The sequence below is a fragment of the Apodemus sylvaticus genome, chromosome 1 (assembly GCF_947179515.1).
Source record: "Apodemus sylvaticus chromosome 1, mApoSyl1.1, whole genome shotgun sequence".
Lineage (NCBI taxonomy): Eukaryota > Metazoa > Chordata > Mammalia > Rodentia > Muridae > Apodemus > Apodemus sylvaticus.
Window position 1 is genome coordinate 37396149 of NC_067472.1, and position 19250 is coordinate 37415398.

At 47.6% G+C, this 19250-nt stretch overlaps 1 protein-coding gene across 1 annotated transcript; it reads left to right on the forward strand.

The window, feature by feature from the left end:
- Positions 1–8290: 8290 nt before the first annotated feature.
- Positions 8291–9616, forward strand: LOC127677767 (forkhead box protein D4-like). Its single transcript, XM_052172780.1, has one exon. The coding sequence runs from the start codon at positions 8291–8293 to the stop codon at positions 9614–9616; it is 1326 nt and encodes a 441-aa protein (XP_052028740.1).
- Positions 9617–19250: the final 9634 nt, after the last annotated feature.

Below are 19250 nucleotides of genomic sequence, written 5' to 3' on the forward strand. Positions count from 1 at the left end.
ATAAAACCAGGTTCTCGAACCACGTGGAAAGTCGGAGGCAGAGCTAAGCCATCAGATAAAAGACCAACGTTAGAGTGGTCATGGAAGGTCTCTGTGGAGAGGTGACCCTTAGAGAACCGAGCCTAAAGAGCCAGTCATAGGGCCGGTATGGCTCTAAGAAGAAGAGACCTCTAGGTGGATGGCAGCATGATGTGTTGGGAGACAGACAGGAAAGGAGACAGGAGTGGCTGGATATTAAAAAGCAAGGGCATGCTATAGAGCAGTCAGGTGTGCTGTTCTTTGTGAGAAGAAAAACATTTGGGTTATCCTTTTTTTCAGGTAGGGTCTCATTACATAGCCCAGGCTATCCTGAACTTGCTATGTAGAGCATGCTGGCCTCAAATTTGCAGATTCCTGCTTGCCTCCGAAGGGCTGGGATTAAAGCCAGTCACCACACACCAGATTACACTTTCCAGCGTTAACTGTTTGGATGGGTGGGCGCTATGGCTGTGGCACACGTAAGGGTCAGAGGACAGCACCGTGGGATTGGTTTTCTCCTTCCACCCTTACATGAGTTCCTGGTGTTGGACTGAGGTCGTTGGCTTTACTCACTGAGCCATCTCATTGGCCCTTGGGTTGCTTTTTTTTTTTTTTAATTTTAGTTTTGCTTTTTTACTTATTCACTTTACATCCTGCTCACTGCTGCCCCTCCCCGCCCCCCCCCCATCATCCCCTTCCATAATCCTTCCCCTGTCCCTGATCCCCTCCTCTGAGTGGGTGAGGTGCTCCTAGCGATGCCCTCCACCCTGGCACTTCAAATCTCTTAGAGGCTTGGTGCTTCCTCTCCCAGTAAGACTAGAAAAGGCAGCCCAGCCAGCAGAACATCCCAGAGACAGGCAGCAGCTTTTGGGATAGCTTCTGCTCCAGTTGTTCAGGACCTTCATGAAGGTGAAGCTGCACATCTGTTAGATATGAGCGGGGAAGCCTGGGTCCAGCCTGTGTATGTTCTTTGGTTGGTGGTTCAGACTCTGAGAGCCCCAAGGGTCCAGGGTAGTTGACTGTTTTCCTTCCTTCCCCCTCAGGCCCTGCAGTCTTTCCTCCTATTCTTTCTTCCAAAAGAGTCCTCAAGTTCCATCCACCCTTTGGCTGTGGATGTTTGTATCTTTCTGAGTCAGCTGCTGGGGGGACAGAGAACAACATGCCCCTGTCTACGCGCAGAGTATTAGTAGTAGTGTTAGGGACTGGCGCTTGGCCATGGGTTGGCCATGAAAATGAATGGGAATCTGCAACTGACAGGGGCGGGGTGAGGAGGTGGAGGCATCACAGGACTAGACAGAGACCTGAGATAAGGGAGGCACCCAAGAATCAATAAGAGTGACTTCATCTGTGACTCATTACATCAGGGATATGGAACCAGAAGACACCTCCTGTAGCCAGACAGGAACCCCAGGGGAGCAATAGGGACACCAACCCACCCACCAAACTTTCAACTCTGAATTTATCCTGACTACAAGTAATGTAGGCATGAGGGAAGGAGCAGAGACTGAGAATGGCCAACCAATAGCCAGCCCCACTTGAGACCTTGGATAGCTCAGTACACTGGGACAGGCTTAGAACATTGGGAGCTGAGAGTTTGAGTGTGTGCACTGTGGGCAAGGAGGCATCCCTATCTAGAAATCGGTGCTGTTGTGAGCATCACAGTGTATGTACATCTCTTTATGAATATCTCTCTAGTATGTGTGCAGCTATTCCTGTGTAGGATTTGCATGTTTAAATTTTTGATAGATACTAATTTCCCTTTAATTAATTAATTGCCCTTTCAAATCTATATCTTTTCCCTTCATTCACTAATGAAGGGAATGTATGAAAGTGCCCACTTCCTAACTACAATTAGACCGTATTTCAGCTTTTGTGATCCGAGTGGATAGGCATATCACTGTTTTACATTCTATTTTTACTGCATTTTGTTTTTATTCCTTAAAAGGTATGTTGTTCTTCCCTCCCCTATCCCTACCCCCACAGAATTAAGTAATTCCCAAATGTTCAGTCTTATTTTAACTGTACCTTCAGGAGACTTTGAACCTTGCTTCAGCTATTTTAAGGAGTTTTTTTTTTGTTTGTTTGTTTCATTTTTTGTTTGTTTGTAATACAGTAATAATGTGGCCCATCAAAGGAGTCCTATATACCCCCAGACATCACAGGCCATTGCAAATACTTTTGGTTATTCTCCACAACCTGATTGTAAGACCCAACTGCTGAGGACACCCATACTTAAGGCACAGAACAGAGAGAAGTGAGGCTGGCACTTTGATTCCTAATGGCTAGGACTTGTAGAGCTGGAAGGTGATGTGCAGGCTGCCAGAGGAGAAAGGTAATTGCCAGTTTCATCCAACTATGAACGCTGCTTGCTCCAGTGACCTGCCTGCAAGATATACTGGTACATACTTGACACTGATAATGAGATAGACTAGATTACCCTAGACTAGATAGGTCCTGTGCCCTGGGAGAAAACCTACCACTATTACTCTCCTAAAGAAACACAGTAATGAAACAGCTCCTAGAGCTGGCCCCACCAGGCATCTGCCATGCAATGGTGTGGGGGGGGAGGGAGGTATGCCCCCTTACCCTGCTCTGCTCCTCAGCATCTGCAACAGGCAGGAGAGCTGGCCCTACCCCTTGCCAGCTGTGGCATTAGGTTAGCTAGCCCTGGTAGTGTGGGTGTGGGAGAGCTTGTGGGCTGACTAGCTTAGCTACCACCCAGGCCCAGCTCCAGGGCTTGGAGCTGGCCCACCTCAACATCTGTGAACTGCTGGAGCATGTGAAGAGGCTGGTCCTGCAGTTCCAAAGCCGCAGGATCTCCATGACACAGGACAACAACAGGATATCTGAGTGGAACCTCTTTAAGGATCTAGTACTGATGGAGTAGCAGAAGCCAGAGGCCTTGAACCAGATCAATGACTCATTACAATGAATATTTACAATTGAATATGTGTGGACAAAAGGCTATACTGTGTGACACATTATAGCTTCCATGATGAGTTGGGGGTGCAGAGGTTGCAAGGATGAGGGCTGGATATGAAGGGACTGGGAGATGAGTGGGATTGGGTTACATGATGTAAAATTCATAGAGAATCAATAAAAAGTTTAAGAGAAGCAACTTTTAGTGATGTTTGTTATATGCATAGGTCAGTATGTTGTTCAACTCTTATAGAAGCTTCTTGCAGTGGAGGGTAGATGAGTAGCTCAGAAGGAGACCCACAGTTGGACATCCTATAGAGCATAAGAAACTTTGGATAGAGGATGTCTATCACACTCCTTCACTTAAGGCTCAGAGATTTTATGCAGAGGGGGGCTAGTCTTAATAAACTTATTAATTCTAAATAAACTAAGAATTTTGGTTACATATAAAAATAATGTGGGGTACCCTTTATTATGGAAAGGTAATCTGATGATAATGATGATCATGATTATGATGGTCAAGGTTTAGACATGGCTTACCTAAGACTTTATTTTTTACTGCAGGATATAGGACCAAAGTACATTTTTACTGAGTTCCTGTCTCCCTATTTATAAAGTGGGGGCAATAATACAGTTCTCTCTGGAATAGCCCAAGGGTTAAATGTCAGGTATGCTGAATACAGGATCCTAATAAATGTGAATTTCTACTTTCTAGCAAGGCTCACTGTACAAATCATATTATAAGCAGGCTTTTTGATAGCTTTCAGCTTTAAGTAAGAAGGGACAAGAAAATTGGTACCGACTTTAAGACAGTTGCAGAAGTGTCAGCATAGTTGTGGAGGAAGACCAGATTGGCACCTCCGTAAAACCGTGGAGTGTTGTGCCTCTGATTCTCCCCTTTGGGTGACTGTCAATGTACAAGCTAGAAAAGACCTTATAATTACTCACTTAAGCTGACAAAAGCTCTTAACTATTTTCCCTTCTGATAAACCCAGATTTCTTTTGTGGTGGTTTGCTAATTTAAAGAATATTTTTTAAAGAATATCTTCTGGGGTCTGGGACTGTAGTTCTGTGTATTCAAACTCCTTTAACCTAACATGTTTCTTCGAGACCCATTTGGAGTAATATGTATTACTTCATTCTGTATTGCTGAGTAATATTCCATGGTATAACATCTTAGGGCTTCCATTATTGTGAAGAGACACAAGGTGAGTCTTATAAAGGAAACCGTTTAATAAGGGCTGGCTTACAGTTTCAGAGGTTCAGTTCATTATCATCATGGTGGGAAGTATGACAGTGTGCAGGCAGACACGGTGCTGGAGGAGCTGAAAGTTCTACATCTTGATCTAAAGGCAGCAGTAGGAGACTGTCTTCCACAGGCAGCCAGGAGGAGGGTCTCTTTCCCACTGGGTGGAGCTTGAGCATAAGATCTTAAAGCCCACGCGCATGCACAATGGCGCATTTCCTCTAACAATGCCACACCCATTTTTACAAGGATGCACTTCCTAATAGTGTCACTCCTTGTGGGCCAAGCATTCAAACCTATCCAAACCACTGCATGCAAACGTGCAGCGTATCTACTTTATGTATCTACTGATCAGCAGACAGGTACTTGAGTTCTTACTCAGGGCCTTTAGGTCTTTCTCTTGACTCATCCTCACCCCCTGCATGGTGGGGAACTGAACGTAGGACTTCACACATGCTCAGCATGTTTGTCTGCCACTGAGCTCCACCTTAGCTGTTCTAGTTAGCTGTGTCAAACCATTGGCCCACAGAGCCGCAAGAGGGGAAGGGCTTTCTTTCAACTTACCTTTCAGGTGGCAGTCCTGAGTGAAGCCAGATCAGAAACTCAAGGCAGGAACTTGAAGTAGAGACCATGGAGGAACGATGCTTGCTAACTTATGCTTGGCTCGTTTCCTTGCACCTTGCTAACTTATGCTTGGCTTGTTTCCTTGCACAGTCCAGGCTCCCTGCCGCACAGTAAGTGTGGCAGGGACACATCAGTCACCAGTCAAGACAATCTCTCACAGATGTGACCACAGGCCAATCGGGTCAAAGCAATTCTTCAATTAACAGTCCTTCTTCTCAGGTGACTTTAGGTTGTATCAAGTAGACAACAACCAACCAACCAACCAACCAACCAACCAACCAACCAAATGAACAAACAAACAAAACCTAACCACTATAGCAGTCTTCCTTTTACTCTGAGATAAGAGCGCACTAAATTTAATTTCTTAGACTGGTCTTAAACTTATGCTTAAAAGCCCAAGTACATCTCCAACTTGGAATCCTTCTGGTCTAGTTTAATTCATGAGAACTGGGTAAATTTTAAGAATTGTATATGTATATTGTATATTGTATATATGTATGTGTACACACATGTGGAGGCCAGCCTACTGTTCTTCAGGTGCCATCTCCCACCCCACCCCCACCCAGCGACCCCTCTCACTCAGGGATCCTTCCTGTCTCTATCTTTCCAGCCCTGGGATTACAAATGTGCTACCATGCCTACCACTTTTATGTGGGTTCTGGGGACCCAACTGGAGACCTTGAGCATGCAAAGCAACGCAATTTACCAACTAAGTTATTCAACACCCTGCCCTTAGATGTATTAAAGATTTAGATTGAGAGACACACCAACATCTCAGTGTGCTATGGGACGTTTGTTACTGTTAGTGGGCCATCATTGCCACAGGCTCAGATAATCTGGAATCCATATATCATATTCTTTTTCTGTTGAAGAATCACATCCAGGATAGAACATTGCATTTTGGGGGGGGGAGGGGGGCAGTAGTGACTCATGCCTTTAATCCCAGCATTTGGGAGGCAGAAGCAGGTCGATTTCTGAGTTCAAGGCCAGCCTGGTCTACAGAGTGAGTTCCAGGATAGCCAAGGCTACACAGGGAAACCCTGTCTCGAAAAGCTAGGGGGTGGTGGGGGGGTGGGGGATGGGGTGGGGGTGGTGGGGGGTTGCACTCAATAGTCTCCTTAGGTTGCTGTAGACTATGACAGTGCCTTAGCTGTACTGTGTTTTTGTGCCTTTGGCAGGCACATGGATACTCTTCAGTTAGGATGTGTCCTTTATAGTTAGGCTTTGCATTGCTGTTGTCATCACGTCAAGCAACCACACATCAATATGCTGCATGGTACTTGAGGTTGGCCTTCATCTCCTGTCTGAGGTTTGATCTGATTTCTCCGCAGGAAAGGCTACCCTGTCCCTTTTTCTATTGTACTTTGTGTGTGTGGGGGGGGGGATCACATGTAAGTAGTTGGGAACCAGACTCCATCTTGAGTAGCTACTTGAGTTATTTGAAATTCTACAAGAGATTTCCTTTATTGATTTAATCAGTTATTCTTAGCAACATGAACACACAATATATTTTAGACATTGAGTTACAACCAGCTACTTTGATTGTTCGGTTTGCCCCAGCATGGCCATGGGGAGCTCCTTAGTTTGTTCCTGAGTCACCTTTGAGATTAGACCCAGAATGTGGGGGGTTTGTTTTGTTTTTGAGCACATTCTTACACCCTTTCATTTGTAAATAACCCAAATCCCCAGAGCAGTTGACTTTAGGAAAACCAACAGTACTCTCTCACACAGAGATTCAGAGAAGGGGAACTGAGTCTCTCCAGCAGGGGGTGAGGGCAGCATCTGGGGCCAGCAGATTGAATGAGACACCTGCCGGTCCTCGGTCCTCCTGCAGTTTAAAGCACACAAATAGTCATTGGTTAATTTTGGATTTAAACACAAATCTGCCAGGCTCAGATCTGTTGTTTGTCCTACCTCAAGCTGCACCCAATGGAGAACCTTGGAGGGTAAAAACCTCCATAGAGCAGACAGCTTAACTCAAATGCTTGCAAGGGAGCTGTTCTCAAAAGACACTAACTTCTTTAAACTACTTTAATCCCAAAGGTGTGGGGCTATTTTTGGTAGTCAGCTTCTGATTTCTCAATAAAGGTTGCAATCACTTACAAACATAAATGTGCAAGGTGGCACAACCTTCATGTTTTCCTATTGTATCTTTTTAGATTCCACCTTCCAAATTCCCCAAATCTGTATCATGGCTTTGTAGTTTGCCATGCAAAGCCATGCCCTGATTTATGTAACAAACATACTCTTCTACCACATTGTTACTTCAGCTGCTACGCTAACTCACATGGAACCGATCTAAAAGCTTAGGTACTCCAAAGCCTTCAAGCAAGTCCTGGGGTCACTGCTCTGCAGTGTGGATGCTTCACCATGGACCCCGGTGTATCTAGTGTCAGGGGCGCTGCAGCTCAGCCTTTCCTCACTTTAGTTTCATGCTTTATTATTATTATTATTATTATTATTATTATTATTATTATTATTATCATTGTTATTGTTGTTGTTGTAAAGCACTTGTGTTTCTGGATGGATGCTCCGGTTCCGGGGACGGGACAAGGCAAGCCAGCAGGTGCACACATACAGTGAAGGCATTCCTTTCTTTATAAAAACTACTTTGGGGAAACAGCGGTTTTGTAGTGAAACCAGTGTAGTTGGTAAAGACTACGAAGGAAAAGAAGATAGCAATTGCCACTGTGGAGCCAAGTATGCTGCTTTCTGAAGCCTCTTCTAGGCATACCTGTCTGAATGTGAAAGATAACATGCACCTTTGTTCCTCTGGCTAATTATTAAAAGAAGCTGGAGAAAAAGAGACTAAGAAAATACTCTATTTTTTTTCCTTATAAAATCCACACTGAACTTCCATAGCTTATGCTAGGATGTTTTAGTTTTTAGGGAAATCGAGTCACAGGATTATTTGGTGGCGCTTGAGTGGAGGCAAGGAGCCATTTCTCTTGAATGGGGCATACAGCTTTAAGTCAGTGCGCCATTCCCTTTGAGATACATCTCATTACTCTTTCTCGCGCCAAAATCAGTACTAAGGGAGATCTAAGTGTCAAAGTGGCCACATGTCTTTGGGTATCATGTTTTCCCTCTTAAATTTATTTCTGGGCACTTTTAGAGCCACATTAACAGAGCCCACACAAAGCCAGAGCACTTTGGCTGATTAAACCATCCTCGGTAGTGAATAAGTGTGAAGAGGAGGGACCAAGAACCCCCACCATTGGACCGCGTCAGGAGGAAGTGGCTCCACTCAGAGGAACTGGAAAGAAGGATATATAGCGCGGGGAGTCCACTGCGCACTTCTCAGAGAACTTAAAACACCAAGTGCACCTTGCCACTCACTAGAAAGAAAAGGCAGAAAGAACAACGAAGCCTAACTTGGGAGCGCTCCAGTTTCCTAGCAGATTCATCCTTGCTAACTTACCCACCCCTTAACCAGGTGAGCTGCGCCCACGTCCGTCCCCTCCTCTCCCTCTTCCCTCCTCCATGAGCCTAGCAAAATCTGGGCACCTTCGCTCCACTCCGCCGCCCAGTCCTCTAAGTTCCGAGCAGGATGAGGTGGAGATCGACGTGCTGGCAGAGGAGGAAGATGGGTACCAGACGGAAGAGGACGGCGACGACGAGGAGGAGAGCCGTAAGTGCCTGGAGCGATCGCTGCGGAGACCGGGAGCCGGCACTCTTCCAGGGAGGAGCACGGGCACCTGCGGCGGCGACCTGAGCAACTCCTCCGGGTTCCTCCGCAAGTTCCGAGCGCCGCGGACCCCGGCGACCACCACAACCGACGGCCCGCAGCCCGCTAAGCCCCCGTACTCCTACATCGCGCTCATCACCATGGCCATCCTGCAGAGCCCGCACAAGCGCCTGACGCTCAGCGGCATCTGCGCCTTCATCAGCGGCCGCTTCCCCTATTACCGCCGTAAGTTCCCCGCCTGGCAGAACAGCATCCGCCACAACCTGTCGCTCAACGACTGCTTCGTCAAGATCCCCCGCGAGCCGGGCCACCCGGGCAAGGGCAACTATTGGAGCCTGGACCCCGCCTCCCAGGACATGTTCGACAACGGCAGCTTCCTCCGGCGGAGGAAGCGCTTCAAGCGCCACCACCCGTCCCCGGGAGGCCACCCGCATTGCTCTTTCCCTCCACCCGCTGTGCCCGCCACCCTGCACGGCTCCCAGCCCAGCCTCCTGCTCCGCTACTCTGGCTCGCCGCAGCTTAACCTCGCAGCTCATCCCTCCGCCCCGCCCGGGGGCCGCCCGTGCGCGCCGCTGCATCCGCATCCCCTGCGCTACCTGCTGCTCGCGGCCCCCGCCTATGGAGATACGCCTCGAAAAGCCGAAGGTGCGGACCCCGCCACCCACCACGCCATCCCCGCGCTGCAGCCCGCACTGGGTGCCCAGCCTTGGGAGAGAGATCAGGGAGGCGCTGGGTCTCGGTCCGGGTGCGCCTCGTTCACCATCGAGAGCATCATGCAGGGGGTGACAGGGGGAGGAACTGGGTCTGCGCAAAGTCCGCCCTTCGCTCCGTGGAGCTACTGCCACCTGCTCCAGCACCCACCTAGCCTGCTGCACCCCCAGGCCACCTCCCCTTTGTTTCACTTGTCCGCAGCTTCCCGGACAATGTTGTCTCAGCAGCAGCCGCAGCCGCAGGAAGAGCATCACTGTGCCATTAGCTGCGCTCCGGGTAAAGGCGTGCGCCTAAGCCGGCACCTGTCCGCCGTCGCGGCGCTGCTGAGGCAACAGCCTGCCGCTGAGGACGGGAGGCTGACAGCCCTGGCCGCTCTTTCAGGCCGAGAAGAGACTTTGCCCGCATTTTAAGCAACACCCAAGCCCAGCCTCTAGGCTGAGTCACCTTGGCACGTCTGGAGCCAAGTGGCAGGATGGAACCACTCGCTTTCTAGGCTTGTGCACCACCCGCCTGCTAGGCTTATGCGTGGAAAGTCAGCAGCGGAGTGCACACCAAGTCCTTCTAAATTGTTACAATTGTGTTCTGCTCGCTTGACAACACAAACGCGGGAAAATCCTGGGACTACAAGTCTCGCCTGGTCCTGTCCACTTTGGTTGTGGCTTCCACGGTTTTCCCGTTTTACATACTTCCCGAGGACCTATGGCTATGAAACAAAACAAAACAGTCTGCAACACAAAAATATCCCCATCCTCAATCCCCAGGAACTGCGAGTATTCCCATCATACATGTTCCTTCCTCCCGAAGAAACCCGTATGTAATACAAGTAGAGTAATTTCATAACACTTATTTCTTGTATGTACGACGTACCCTACTCCAGCGGGGAGTGTTAAAATTAAGCGTAGTTATATAGATTGAATAAAGTACCAAACTAGGACGCTACATCGCTTGTTTCCTACCATGTCTCGTTATTCTCTTTCATAAATAGAATTTAAAAAATTGCATTCTTATCTCGCAATCCGTTTTTATGATTTATATTCATTATAGATATTTGGGATGACACATTTTTAAAATGGGGTTTAAAAATTCTGAATATTTAAGGGCAACAGTTTAGCTTATAAACTAGTTTTAATTCTAACGAAACTTCTAGAAGGAAAAGAATTAGAAGAATCAATACAACTTCCGGTCTCTCTCACCCCTGTCCACCACTTTTTTTTGGGGGGGGGGAGGGTTCACTGTGCAGCTCTCGGTGGCCTGGAGCTAACGATCTTCCTTTTTCCGTCTCTAGAATTCTTAGTGTGGCCCATAACGCTGAGCATACGCACTATTTTTCTAAAGTTGATTTTTTTTTCCTGAGGTAAACTGGAGGATGACTGGAGATCACTTGGAAAATAAACGGCTCTTGCTTATACTAAAAACAAAAAAACAAAAAAAACAAAAACAAAAAACAAAAAAACAAAACAAAACAAAACAAAACAAAAAAACAGCAAAAAAAAAAAAAGACTAGTGTTTTCAAGGCCTTTTCTTTATAAGTAATTTCTGAGAAATCTTTGAAACAGTGATACAGCTTCAGGATACAAGGAAAACAAGGGGACGCCCATCACCTAAGACTTCCAGAAGGCAGGATTTTAGATGCTGGGTCATTAAGTGAGCAGGTTATAATTCGTGGCTTTGGGGAAAGCCGCACCCAGTAGAAGAAATCGTCTGTGCTTCCCACCCTTAGCAGTCTATATTTCACTGTTTACATCCCATAGTCCAGACTACTGCTCTCCTCACCTACTAACTTAACTCTTTCCAATCTGAGGGCTTTGTGGAACCTTCTGAAAAGTTCCTAAACTCAGACTTTTGTAGCTTTGTGCATTAGGCGGGCAACCTTTCTCCGTTTGGCCCCTGGGCTATTGGTCCCCACAGTACCGCCCCTTTGGTAGCCAGCAGCGATCTGAAAGTTTAGAGGCAAATTAAAAAGTGAAAGATCCTCTTTCGCAGGTTTCCGTGGCTCCCCTTTGAGCTTTGTGCGAAGACGTTCCCAGCCTGGCCACCTCCAGGTTTCAGTTAACCTCGCATCCTCCTCGCGAGTTGCCGAGGATGAGGATGACTGCGCCAGAGCCTGGCCAAGGTCCTTTCCTAAGTTGAAATGCGTTAATTATCAAAACCATACACAGCAAGACCAGACTTTCCAAGATCTCTTGGCGAGGTGAGATGAAGGTTGTGACACTCCTCACCCCCCCTAGCCCCCCCCCCTCCCCGTGTGACCTGCACCAATCCCGAGGACAGCTGTGGTTGCGGCTCCTGAGAATCCGCAGGAACTCGCGCACCTGAAACCGCCGCCGGGCGTCCCCGCGGTGCCCCATCCCAGGAGCACTGGAGGACGCAGCGTGCTCAGCCTGGCTATCCTCACCGCCTCCTCCAGGCCCACGCGGAGACCCAGCTGGCGGTTCTGGATTTCTCGTCGCGCGGGTGTCTTGGGCTGGGTTTTAAAAGGAGATCCCGAAAGCTGGAAGGTAGAAGCAGGCGGATTTCTGAGTTCGAGGCAAGCCTGGTCTACAGAGTGAGTTCCAGGACAGCCAGGACTACACAGAGAAACCCTGTCTCGAAAAAACCAAATCTAAAAAAACCAAAAAACAAAGAAACAAACAAACAAACAAACAAAAACCCTCATCCTGAGAAAGGCTTGGTACTATACTGGCATCCAGAACCCTCATGGTAGGTGCCAGGCAGCACATAAACACTTTCTTTTGCTTTAAAGTCACGTCTGAATGTCTGAGCTGCCTTTTCTGGTGGATATCCCACAACAGTAGGTCTCAGCTTTGGACTTCCAGTAGGTGCTGGAGACAAGGTGCTCTTTGGGGATTCTTTAGGCCTTTCGCACCAGCATGGGGCTGCTGGAGCACCTAACCCACAGACTGAAAGAGTTCTCTGTCTCTTCGGTGTGAGGCAGACATTGGTGGACTTTCAAGGCTCTACCGTGTGAATGCATCTAACAAATTCCTTTAGTTACCTGGAAACCTGCATTCCGCTCCTCAAAGATTTATACTTTGTTTTTCCCAGAGTGACAGGTGAACTGTGGGTGGAGAGGGTGTGTGTCCTGGAGAGACTAGAGAGGTACCTCCCTGCTACACTGGGCTGTCCTACCTGTTCTCTGCCCTCCCCCGGAGTGCTGTCATCCTGGCTTTTGGTATTTTAGTGCCTGGGATGGAGCCTGTCACATAGCAGGTGCTTAAGCCAAACGTGGGCTCTAGGACCTGAAAGAATAGTGTTATTTTTAGCTGTAACTGTCTTACAAAAAGGTGAGTTTGTGATAAGCAAAAAGAAGGTTCTGGAAGATAAAGAACCTGGGATCAGTAAAGGCAGTGGTGTTGTGACAAGACGAATTTTGGAGAAAGTGCAAGAAGGAGAGGGAAACAGACTGTGGTCCCTGTTCCTTCTGCCACCTGCTTCTACCCTCACAAACTCGCCAACCATCTTTAAAGAGATAAGACTTGCCTCCTTTCCCTCTGTTTAAACCACTCTTCCCATTTACCCATTTTCTCTGAGCACACACACACACACACACCCTCCCTTTGCTAACTTGGCCTGCAGTCAATGTGCCTTCTGCTGTGTGTCCTGGCACTGGAACCACCCATTTCTGTGGGTGGTGGACCTCGGCTATACCGGTTGGTGGCACTAGTATATAGCATTCTCAGGGGCTTTGGCTCTGCCCGAGGGAGACTCTCTCAGCGCGTCATCTGACCTATAGTTTCCGGAGCCTGTTGGGGTCTCATTGCAAAGGTCAGACTTTTTTTCAGGAGGCTTCAGAACCAAATTCCAAACCAAAACACCTCCGCCCATTCCATTGGATCTATCATGAATACAAACATAAGTGAACGCACGCGCGTGCGTGCGCAGTTACCGGCGCACTTGTGAAGCTTAGCTCTAGGGTCTCAGTAGTTACTCAAATCTGCGCATGCCCAGTTCGTTCCTATGAAATGGTATGGTGTAACAGAAACTATGTACACTCTCATACTTTAAATGCTCATCTGTCACACTGAATGCAGTACGTTAGCTCGATTGTTTGTTTTATCATAGTGCACACAATCACTTCTGTGCATAACGAGCCAAATCCACAGATTTGGAACCCAAAGGCGTGAAGAGCCAGCAGGGTTAATTGTTATCCTCTTCCTGTCCGTCCCTGGGGAAAGCTCGCCCATGCTTTCCTCCTGTAGGAGCCTGTGTGGCACAGCGCAGTTCCTGCAGTTGCGCTTTGGGTCAGGCCAGTCTTCTCATGGGTGGTCCCAGCCCTGCCACACTGGCCTCACTCCTCCAGCAGCCAGCGCCACACTCTTCCATTTCTTGTCAAATCCTCCACACCGTTTTCTAGCCATGTTCATTTTTCATGAGCCCCAAGGTAGCTTCCTTGGCCCGTGAAGTCTTACTTTTCAGAAGTGGAAACTTAAGGGATTTTTTTGGAAAGTTGGTTGGATGGTGTTTTGCTGAGGCAAACACCTGAAGAGATATTTCATTAAAGTGGATGCAGGTGTGAAACACTAAGGCAGACTTGTGAAGGAATATTTTGCTGAAGCAGACACAGGAGAGAGGACTATACCATCTATAGCTATACTCTGCTATAGCAAGCATGTGAAAGGACACATGATGAAGGATTCTTTGCTGATAACACACATGTATTGGTCTGCCTTACGTTGTGTAGTTGAGCTGCATTTGTTGAGACTCGATGGTGGTGTACTGCAGTTTGTTGCTGCTTCCAAGGACCCCGGGCTGATTGGATGCACGTGGTGAGGCCAAAGCCCTGCTGAGACGAGGCATGTGGAGGGCAGGTGATGTTTGGAGGGTAGAAACAGGACTCGATGGTGTGACAGAGACAGAGCTTGGCTTGCTGAGACAGCAAGCTGTGTAACACTTGTGGGTCTCACATCTTTGCTGATCTTCACTTCCCTGAGCACAGCTGAGACCTTCTCCTGGTGTTCCTGCTGGTCCCTCCTGCTGACTCGAGCCAAGGCTGAGGCCTGGCTGTCTCTGCTAGGTCACTGCTATTGCTAACCTGACCCTACCAAGCTGGACTGTGTGTATTTGTGACATGTTTGCGAGTGGATCAAGTTGCCACTGCCTGCTGACCTGTGAACCAAACTGTTGATTTCCAGACGACACAGACGAGAGGTGCTCCAAAGAACCTTTCTAAACAGGTCCACTCCCCCTGCATCCTTTCCTTTCTATTCCCTCTGGTGGGTGGGTGGTGGGTTGCAAGGAAGGTTAAAGTGTTTGAGAACCATCATTAAATATAGAATTCGAAAAAAAAAATAATGTTACACTTTCCTCCAGAGGACTACACAGCATTCATGTGAGAACTCTCCAGTATGTTACTTGTGGGTTTTCTTTGTATATTCCCAGGGATCCCACATTTGCCAGCCCTTTCTCTCTCTGATGACTTAGTACTGTCTTTTTTTTAATATATATTTTTATTTTCTATATTCTTTGTTTACAATCCAAAAGCTTTCCTCTTTCCCAGTCCCCCCTCCCCATATGTCCCATAATTCCTCTTCTCTCCATCCATTCTCCTATCTCTCCCCCTCCCTTTTTGCTGTCCTAGTATTCCCCTACAATGCTGGATCAAGCCTTTCCAGGATTAGGGCCCTCTTCTTCCTTCTTCATGGGAATCATTTGATATGCTAATTGTATCTGCAATATTCAGAGCTTCAGAGCTAATTAATATCCACTTATTAATGATTGCATTCCATGTGTATTCTTATGTGATTGCGTTACCTTGCTTAGGATATTTTCCAGTTCTATCCATTTGCCTAAAAAATTCATGAATTCATTGTTTTTAATTGCTGAGTAGTATTCTGTTGTGTAAATATACCACATTTTCTGTATCCATTCCTCCTTTGAGGGTCATCTGGGTTCTTTCCAGCTTCTGGATATTATAAATAAGGCTGCTATGAACATAGTGGAGCATGTGTCCTTATTGCATGCTGGGGAATCCTCTGGGTATATGCCCAGGAGAGGTATAGCAGGGTCCTCCGGAAGTGTCATGTCCAGTTTTCTTAGGAACTGCCAGACTGATTTCCATAGTGGTTGTACCATCTTACAATCCCACCAGCAGTGAAGGAGTGTTCCTCTTTCTCCACATCCTCGCCAACACCTGCTGTCTCCCAACTCAGGAGACTTAGTACTGTCTTAATCCAGCTAAGCCAGAGCCTGGTTCCCCAGAATCTCTCCCCAGAATAACTCCAAGTCAAGCTTGGTCACAAAAGACATTTGTGCGAGGAGTTGTCATAGGACACGGTGGGCACTGGGGACAGGTTGCTGTAGATGTTGTTGTACAGATGTGCATTCACGGCCGAGCCCGTTGCTCCATCTCATGCCACTCTTTCCTATGAAGTCCCCACTAGGCATGCCCGTGGGCACCTCTGGGGCCAGGGTGTTGCTTTTCTGGTGGCTTTCATTGTCTACGCAGCATGGTGATAGTTACGGTCAGTGGGGCTCTAGACTATTCCTCCCATTTCATGCATGCAGTGTTTGAAACGTGAACAAATTTAGGTGTCTATGCCAGAAGACAGTGGGAAATTCAGAACCAGGTTTTGGGAATCTGGTGTGTAGGTAGCAGAGGAGCGGATGGGGAGATGAGATCACAGCATGACATCATAGCCTAGCACAACAGCAGGAGAACTGCAGTAACCATCTGGGGACCTTTGTGACTCAGGAGGGAGCTGGGAGTTGTAGATTAGGGAGAAGTAAGGAGGCTGAGAAAGATGCAGAAGAGCATCAGTGTGGACTAAGTAAGGACCAGCAGCTCTTCCTCCCAGGCACTGGGCAGCAACACAGAAAACATTGTTAAAATCTGTTAAATGGGGCTGGAGAGAGATGGCTCAGTGGTTAAGAATGGTACTATGTTTGCAAAGAGCCCGAGTTTGGTTCCCAGCATCCTCTGGTCATAGCTGGCAACTATTTATAACTGTAGCTCCTGGGAATGCAGCGCCCTCTTCTGGCCTTGGTAAGACCTACACTCACAACATGCACATACCTCCACCAACCACACACACACAAATCTTTAAAAAAAAACTCTCAGTGTTTTGGTATGTCTTTAAGTCTCTATGGTAAGTCTCCTTCTGATGTTCATTTTCTTAGAAATAAGCAAAGATGGTGGATGATGGAAACTGACTCAATTAACAGCTGTTGGCTCTCTTGCTGTCCTGGCTCTCTTGAGCAAAAGGACTATCAGTCTAAGAGCCAACTGACCTGCCCTTATGCCAGGATCAGCTAGCTGTCTGGAGCACTCCAGACACCTTGACATAACTATGCTAAGACTGCATGTAGCTGATGCCCTGGTCCCTTGAGGTACAACATCAGCCAGGGCTGTTTGAAATCAGACCTTTGCCTATCACAAGCCTCAGGAAACCATTTCTGAAGGGACTCTGGCTAGTTTGAGTGTGGTGAGCATGTCTCTGGCAGGCCTTGCCTTTATCCCTGATTCTCTCTGCATTGCTAAGAAACTGTTAGACTACATTCCTAAAGCTGGCCAACCAAGGTCTATTCCCTTGTTTGACCAATTCCTCTTCCTGAGGTTGACTACCAAGGTCCATCTATCAAAGTCCCGAAGTCCAGCAATCACAAGTCTCCTTCTGTTTCCCTAATTAACATGCCCAATTAAATTAAAAAAAAAAAAACCTCATTCTAAGATGGGGTTTCCATTTTACCTTTATAAAGTACCATTTGTCTATGGGCCATGCCCGTCTCCTCTCTATCTGTCTTAGTCAGGGTCTCTATTCCTGCACAAAAATCATGACCAAGAAGCAAGTTGGGGAAGAAAGGGTTTATTCAGCTTACACTTCTGCATTGCTGTACATCCCAAAAGGAAGTCAGGACTGGAACTCAAGCAGGTTAGGAAGCAGGAGCTGATGCAGAGGCCATGGAGACATGTTCCTTACTGGCTTGCTTCCCCTGGCTTGCTCAGCCTGCTCTTATAGAACCCAGAATACCAGCCCAAAGCTGGTACCACCCACAAGGGACCCTCCCCACTTGATCACTAATTGAGAAAATGCCCCATAGCTGGATCTCATGGAGGCACTTCCCCAACTGAAGCTTCTTTCTCTGTGATAACTCCAGCCTGTGTCAAGTTGACACACAAAACCAGCCAGTACACTATCCAAAGGCAGTCCTTTGTCGTCCCTGACAAATAACTCTTCCCCTCTCCCTTGACCCCCTTTCTCTCTCTTCCCAGTTCCCTTTTCCTTCTCTTTCATTCTCTATCTCACGTCTTGTCCCTTATCGATGCCCTTTGTCTCTCTGGGATAAATTAATCTCCTTTGTACCAAGGAGTGCCTTTTGGGTGTCTTGAGCCAGCTTCCAAGGTTCCTTACAATTTCCACCTTTGCCAGAGTGGGTGCATCTCCTTGTGGTCTAGCAGCAGCCTGTTGTGTCTATTGTGTCTGTTGCTGAGGTGAGGCCATGATTACTTCAAATTATAAGTCTCAACGAGCATGTTGCTACGAGGCAAGGCTGTAACTGACCTAGATAGTGGGCTGTGACTGGTCCACAAGCCCTTCTGTGGCTGTAAATGCAAAATTCTCAGAAGTGAGGTGACAGGAAACATTGTCCTGTTTTGCCCACGTTCCCAGGTGTTATAGCGCGAGCTTTTCTTGCTGACTTTCTGTGTTGTGGGATGAACTAGTACCATGCAGAAGCATCGGTGGCAGCAGCAGCAGCATGGTGGGAAGGCCAGGGTCAGTGTCAGACAGAGCAGAAGGCCAAAGGCAAGGTATCTGGCTTCTCAGCTGAGCAGTTCTGGAGTGGTCAGGCAGGAAGAAGGGTGGCGAAGGAGAGAGTTGACAAGGGAGGCTGGAGAACTAAGGCTAAAGGATAAAAGTCTGCCAGGAACCTGAGGAGAACACCTGTAAGCCCTGGTTGCTAATCCAGAGAGTTGTCAAGTCCTCCGCCTGAAAGGTCTCAGCCCTGTGGCCCAGACCTGTAACACTGGCTGAAGCTAAGGGCTGAGAGCTCTTGTGGCCAGTACATGATTCTAACACTAGAGGGCAGCATCCTCACCGCTTCTTGCTGCCTAGTGCCGAGGTCTCTGCATCTAAATACAGAAGATGAGAGCCACCTGCATTTGGAGAGCATCCCCTTCCCTCTACCCATGATTTCCGTCTAGGTAGAGCAAAAGGACCCTCAGCTGCCTAGAGACACGGTGTGGCTCAGAAACTCACATAAAATGCAGGCTGGATTTGCTGCTGCCCTTTGTATGTAAAGGAATCTTAGACCCAGAAGGAAGATCGCAGTGATTTAAGGGGCATACCGACTTTGTAAATTATGCCAAAACAATGCACCAGAAACTGGGTGGCCGAAAACAACTGTCTCATAGTCCAGGAAGCCAGAAATCCAAAGTAAGGTGTTAGTAGCACCGTGCAGTCTCTGAACGCTGCAGGGAAGGGTCTGAAGGCTGCAGACAGGGCTCTGTTGCGCACCTTTCTTGGGTTCTCGTGTTCTTGCAAGGCTGAGCGTGAACGCCCGGCACGACCCTCACTCTGTGGGAGGGCAGCGATCTTCACGGCTGTTGCTTTGCCCCCATCTCTGCCTCCATTAAGGAGTTCTCCCTGGGTCCATGTCTGTGTCTCTTTTCTTCTTATGACATAGCAGTCTAAGGGCATATATACTTAACCGACTATACACATTAACGACTCTGTTTACAAATAGAACCCCATTCTGGGGTTTCTAGGAAGGACCTAGATTTCTATGAGCAGCGACACTGTTGAATCTGATAAATGAGGTACACACACACACACACACACACACGAGAGAGAGAGAGAGAGAGAGAGAGAGAGAGAGAGAGAGAGAGAGAGAGAGAGAGAGGCACAAGGATTATAAAAGATTGACTGAAGAAGCTACCTACAAAGAAAGACAGGTTTAAAGGCAGTTTTTGATTTTTTGTTTTGTTTTCCAAAATGGAAGAGGTTTGGACATGCTTCTAGGTTGAATAAGTTAAAGAGCCCCAGGGATGGGGACGTCGAAGATTCCAGACAGAGAGCATGTAATTGATGGGACCAGCTCCCTCCGGAG

Coding starts and splice junctions, on each gene's coding strand:
- LOC127677767 (XM_052172780.1), top strand. CDS start 8,291: ATGAGCCTAGCAAAATCTGGGCACCTTCGCTCCACTCCGCCGCCCAGT.